Source organism: Taurulus bubalis, assembly GCF_910589615.1.
Source record: "Taurulus bubalis genome assembly, chromosome: 19".
Lineage (NCBI taxonomy): Eukaryota > Metazoa > Chordata > Actinopteri > Perciformes > Cottidae > Taurulus > Taurulus bubalis.
In genome coordinates this window covers 11,614,286-11,620,992 of record NC_136607.1, presented here as the reverse complement: position 1 = coordinate 11,620,992, position 6,707 = coordinate 11,614,286, and the positions used below count along the sequence as shown (strand labels likewise).

At 39.8% G+C, this 6,707-nt stretch overlaps 1 protein-coding gene across 1 annotated transcript in view; it reads left to right on the top strand.

Annotated features, from left to right (window-relative positions):
- Positions 1–6,366: 6,366 nt before the first annotated feature.
- brf2 (BRF2 general transcription factor IIIB subunit) overlaps positions 6,367–6,707 on the top strand; it is a gene marked incomplete at its 5' end in the record, with an annotated part of 4,897 nt that continues 4,556 nt past the window's right edge. Inside the window, one exon of the mRNA XM_079234720.1 lies at positions 6,367–6,520. Coding sequence (XP_079090846.1) covers positions 6,367–6,520 — 154 coding nt within the window. The remainder of the gene's footprint in view (positions 6,521–6,707) is intronic.

The following is a 6,707-nucleotide window of genomic DNA, read 5'->3' as shown; positions in this document are numbered from 1 at the left end:
GTGTGCCATCTACAGTCAATGAAACAATGAGGACAACAATCTTCTCACTGAAGATCATTGACGGTACAACTGCAAAGATCGTATATGTCGAGATGCTTATCACGTTTTATTTTATTCGGAAAGAAAAAACCCGACAGAGGACGACATTGCCAGGAATAATTAACGACGTTATTATTGGTTAATGACAGATGATCTCTCACATATTGACACATTTTGGTTTATAATTTATTGTTAAATTATTGTAATACTCTTATATATTTCTTTGTAGATTGGTGAAACATTTGGTGCAGAGGGATTTTTTGTTTGTTTGTTTTGACTCACACACACAACAGAGTTTCATCAGCTCGCGACGTCAACAATTAATATAACTTTATGTTATGCAAAAGCTATATTTCTAAACTGCATTTGAGAGAGCATACTGTATATCGCTCACCAGCCGTTTGTACAGATTTTTTTAAATATACCTTTTGCATTACAGATGCAGTGGAAACATCAACGGTATTTTGAAAAAGCTGGCATGAAACTCGGTTGTGCGTGTGAGACGAAACACAACCATCTTTCTGCACCAATGCTAAAAACAAAACAGAAGTAGAGTTAATAGGCCAGTGGCTAGTCTGAGAGGATTCCAGCTTTTTAATGAACAAAAACGCACGTGTGGTGACCCACATACGGACTGTGAGAGACATTCACCTAAGGGCTACTGTGCCTTTAAGAGCTGGTGGGGTTTCCGGGGTCGGGGTTGGTTTGTTGGGTTTGGTTTCCGGGAAGCGTGGGGGTTGTGCGCTGCCGCTATAGTACTGCACAAGTATTGTACATTTGATGTGGAGTTTGAGTAAACTATCTCGACTGCAACTACGCCTACTGTCTCGCTGTTTCCCAACTCTACACACGTGTCCTTCTCTAATTGGATTCCAAACAAATATAGAATATAGATACCCCTTACATATAGAGTGAAACATAAAAGCATTGTTGTATTTGTTCAAACGAATTCACTTTCTATAGCCAGACCAGTTCTTACAATGACCAAACAAACTGTTCTTTTCTGCGCTAAGAAGTTCATCATATTATTAAATGTATTACAGTTTTGCGCATATTCCACGCAGGGTTGTTGGGTTTCAGTATATAATGTGTTCTTTGGATAAATAGGCAACTTGTTGTTGGAGCACGTGAAGGGATGGGTCGCCTTCGCCGTCATTATGATGACGCAATGCACTTCTAACAAAAGCCATAGGGATTCATCAAAAGATGTAGTTGCATGTGAAATGTGAATTTACCAAAACAATGTATATGTTAAAGATAAGAATGATCTGCTACAATTAGGTGTTTTATGATCCTAAAAACAGCCACAGCGATCCATCCACCTGTGCACATTAGTCTTTTTTTAAAGTTTCATTTGGATTTTAGCATATTCAAATTGAACCATATGACATCTCAAATTGATAATTTGTGTAACTTATTAGTGAGCTAGGCAGACCTTGACTAAGGGATTGACGGTAAGCCATAATGCCCTTAAGGAGACACCATTTAAAAACGATGGTAATTATTGTGCAATGTGACAGGTAGCACCGGGAATTCCGGGCTTGTTTCTCCCGTGAGGGCTTTCTAATACAGTGCCTTGCCTTTTGGGCATCCACTATATGGTTCCATTTGATTTGCTCTAAAACTATTTTGGACTTAAATGTCTTTGTGTAGATATTTGTGTACCTTTAGTGATATGCTGTTTGGTGGCCTATGGCAATTCAACAAGATCCAGATGTCCAAGCTGCATGCAGGAGAAGTATGCAGGGAACAAGGAAGTGCAGTGAAGTGAGGAACCTTCCATGAATGGTGAAAAACAAACTGTATCACAATAAAACAATCTACAGAACTGAAGTAATACAAATTAAGTAATAACGTAAAAGAAACCAAGGTTAATTTGTCAGACACGTCAGTATGTTGTCTGTGGTTATTACGTTTGAGAAACAATTTGTGGCAATTATCCATTAAAAAGAAAAATGATGTCCATGGACAATGTAAAAATTAGGTTCCTTTCAAAGGGACTTTACAGGCATGAACACTTTGAGCACAATGTTGCCAAAACATCAAAATACAAAAGTCCTTGTTGCATTTGGTAAACTAAACTAAGTGCATTGCTGTCTGACCGAAATAACGTGTCCTGAATATGCATTCTTTAAAGAAAGATACTACAATGAAAGATTTTATTAAAACATGCTTGATTTTGATCACATTGTTGAATGCTGGTTGTCTTCGAAGACCTTTTAAAAAGGTGCAGTGTGTTGTATTTGGCAACATATAGCTGGCAGGTTGCAGATTTCAACTAAACAAACCTTTCCCGTGTGACAAGCGTGGGAATATGACAATGGCTGCCGTGAAAATATGAATATGATGAACCTCTTGGCACATCAACGGTCGGTTGTGTAGTATTGTGTTTAGATTGTTGTATGCATAAAGTACAACTGCAAAAATCCCATGCGAGCACATTTAACATTACATTACATCATTGTGAGACATGGTCATATGACAGGAGAGCAGGCCGTAATACACAGATAGTCAGCCTGTTAAGATGAGGTTAATGTGAGAGTTGACTGATTAAAAGGGAACATAGGACGTAGATAGTCGCAGTGACCTTGTTCTGTCCCAGTATTAGCCGGTAGAAAGCGTGCTGTAGATGCCCAAGAAACCAGGACCGGGAGGGCTTAGGCAAAACACCGATTACGGAAAGACGTCAGCAAAAGAAGCTGCATTAGAATAAGGCTTGAACTGTTATGCATAAGGAGAGTGGGTGACGAGGGATCTGAAATTAGGGGGGTTGGGCGGGGCTGTACCTGAACTGAATGTTACATTATAATAATATGTCTGTTTGTTTGTTCGGGAGTTGGGAAAGACAGATGTGGAAGGAGGATGTTATCTTTATACCGGACCCAACTCAGATTTATTTGTGAAACTGGTTGTTACAAATACATTGTGATGTGAACTATGATCCAAACTCTCTGTGTTCTGCGGGTGTTTTGATTACTGAGGTCCCGTGAGTGAGTTTTCTGTGGCTCTCATGTCGCAGTCAGAGAGGAGATAGATTCAAGACAACAACAACAACAACACAACAACAAGCTCCAAAACTATGGTGGATGTTAAATCTCTTAGTCTTATTCATGTACCTTTGTGTTATAAAATGTTTGGTTGCTCACAACAATTCAACATTTGAAGAATCAAATTTCCAAGTTGTATGCAGTGGTGGCCTATATCCTGGAGGAATATACACAGGAGGAAAGTTATATAAATAAAGTCAAATAAACCAAGGTTAATGACAATTCAGTATGTTGCCTGTGGTTATAAGGTTTGGTTGGGCAACAGTTTCTAGAACCTATCATATCTGAGGAAAACAAAAAAACAATAGATTGTTGGCAGCAGGATGTGTGGGATATTCAAGTGTTATGATTTGCGGGGAAATTTGCTGGAAAAGTTTACTGAGAGCTTTGAGTCACAAACGACAAAACAGCGGAAGAGTCACATAGAAAAACTTAGGCAAACACAGTTAGGTGTAACTCATGAACGCATCATCTGGCATAAAAAACGTTAACTATTAATCATTCACTGTCTCTCCTGATTGAAATGTTGTTTAAATGCAGTACATTGGGGAGGTACGTATTAATTTGTTGGTTAAAGTTACTATCAACTAACTTTAATTGTCCTTCATACATGGTGAAACCAAACCAAAGTAAACTGCAAACACTGTTCACACATTTGGAGTTCACAGATGCAAAATGTCATTTTATGTATTAAGAATGAATCATGCTTTTTAAACATACCAAAAAAAAAGAAAACAATTATAGTTTCAAGGTCCCGCGGATAAAATTTGTAAGAACTCAAGCTGGGGCACGCAAACATGATAAAATAAGTTGATCACTGGATTAATTTATTGCGATTTGACTTGTACATGTGATTTTTATATATTATCTTTATCACATGTTATTTATTTAAACATGGTGTAGCATGACCACTATATCCTGTGCAGTAGATGTATTGTCTCATGGTCAACATAAAAATGATTGATGTAATTTTCATATATCTTACAACAAGTCGATAACGAACAGATTATCTAGGTTATGTTTGTGTCTTGTACGATAAATCAGTAGCGACAGCCTTTGGCCAGATGCGTGATGTTGTCTGGTCTTCCAATCATCTGTCCGTTCCTTCTTGTGAACACAATATCTCAGGAACACCATGAACGAACTTAATCTTGGCACAAACTGATTGGAATTTGGTGGTCAAAGAACGCTCCGACTCCACAAAACAATTTTACATTTTGGACTGGTTGGTGGAGGAATGTAACCGAGAGCCGGAAATTGTAGTTTCATTCAGGCCCTGGGGCAAACTTTAACTTAACAAATTACAGCGTTTGACAAAACGATGTAATCTTTACTGAGAGCACTTCTTATCCACGTTCCAGCTGCTGGAATGAAATGTGCAATGTGTGGAGTGTGTGTGTGTGTGTGTGTGTTGAGATGTTCCTGTCGCTCTTCACCACTGTGCAGAACATGTCGCAAGCTAATGCGGCCTACCAGGCCCCCGTTCCTCGTAACTGTCTAACTGAGTTAGCCGGATAATTTTCAGGATAAGATTACATAACTCAGCTTTTTCGGTTCCACAAAGCATGTTTGGCAAAATCACCATAGCAACACATCCATAAACTTGAACCTGCTCTAGCGCAGGCTAACTTAAGTTAGCTGGATAAGCTTGCCACTCCCCTGGGGAAAAAATGGCAGCTTCCTTCCTCAGAGATCCCATTGATGAAAGAGCGATAGCGTTTTATAGGGAGAGTTCTTCGAGATCGCCAAGATCCGTTATCACATCATGACTTCCTATACGAGCGCTATCGATTCTGCCGACAAGGAATCATTTATTTACAAGACCTTCTCGAGCCATTGCGAACACCACACGCCACAGTCGAGCGTTGACTGTCTCACAGACTGTGTGCATAGCCTTGCCATGCTTCTTGTCTAGCCCTCGCAGCGGTGGCAGTGTTAGATTGTGCCATGATTATGGTCTTGAATTCCTCAGATGGGTTCATGATCATCTCCTGCTCGTCAGCAGAGAAACAAGAGGCTCTTCCTTTGAGTTTATTTGTCATTGTACTGTTAGAAAATCATGGTTTCGGTGATCGACACTTCCCCCTTTTGAAGTAGGACGGACACGCGCAATTATCCTGATTACTGAAGTCTGGTTCGAATTAACAAGATTGTTTGAGCACGGATCATCCTTTGAGAAACCGAGATAGCCTGACTTCAATCATCGTGTTAATTTAAACTGGCTATTAGGACATTTGATCGACTTAGTTGAACCACGTACGAGGAACGGTGCCCAGAGGCTTGGTATATTTATCACATGTTATCTGTTATAACAAATATTCTGCAGTATATAAGTAGATTTGTAATTACTGCAAAGGCAACCCCTGGTGGTTAAACAGAGTATGATTACGCTACACTGAATTGGAATGAATTATTGTTCCTAAAAAAAAATCACAATAATTAATCAAAAGCACATTTCACCAACATAAGTACTGTAGTACAACAAGGAGGAGCACCTTAATGTATGAAATGATGTTGGTCATCCTACACTTCATTACAGTGAAGCTATTGAATATGTATTCCAATAGAAAATCCCTATAATTAATCATAATTCATCTAAAACACATTTCATCACAAATAACAGCTGTAGTACAACATGGATGAGCCCATTGATATATGAAAGGATGTTGGTAATGTTACAATTCATAACAGTGAAGTTAGTGAATATTTTTGTAGTATGCATTTTCCGCATTGCACTTTGCAGTCCAGACTCCAAAAGTCCAGACTCCAAAAGTACGGTGAATTGGAACGGCAGGTTACTTGATGACGTCACCACGTTGGCCGCTCTTTCTTCACGCACGTATATTTAAAGAGCCAGTGTCGGGAAAGGGGTTTTGGAGTATAGGAGATTGCTGTGGATACGTTACGTGAGTTAAGAGAGAAGAACATCATATATTAGATATACTATTATATATATTATATATATAAGAATATAATATGTAACTAGATGTCAGTTTTTGTAACCTTGATTGACAGTCTACTGGTGAGCACTGTCGGCCGTATTAACGGCAGGACCAAGCGGAACCTTAGACCTACGAACGTCTGTATCTACTCGGACCATCCTGTGCGCCCCCCCCCCCCACCCCCCGTTCACTGGTCTTCCCGCAACTGTTTAGATAGTTTCTTCATGATAATATCGAGCCCACCAGTGTAACTGCGGCAGGGTGTTCAAGATAACCCTGTCCCCTGTTTCGTATTGTTAATCTATACTTGTCGCGCGCGGGTGCAGCTCATTTGAAAGATGTCTCGTGCAGCTTTGCGCTGCTTGGGCTGCGGCTCCTCAAACGTTGTCCAGGATGACCTGTACTGTCAGGCTCAAATGGTGTGTGTGGACTGCGGCTCTGTGGTCTCCGAAGACGCGCTGACCAGTGAAAGCGTGTACGTCGGAGGTTCAGGTATGTAACGTTGCAGCAGTGGTTCCTAAAGTGTTTCTGTCACGCCCCACTTTGGCGGAAGAAACATGTTCATGCTCCAACTGAATTAGTAACATAATGGTCCATGTTGAATTTTTATTGAAATAACGTTTCAGAATCAGAAACTATTTATTACCAGGTATGTTTCACATACGAGGAATGTGTCATG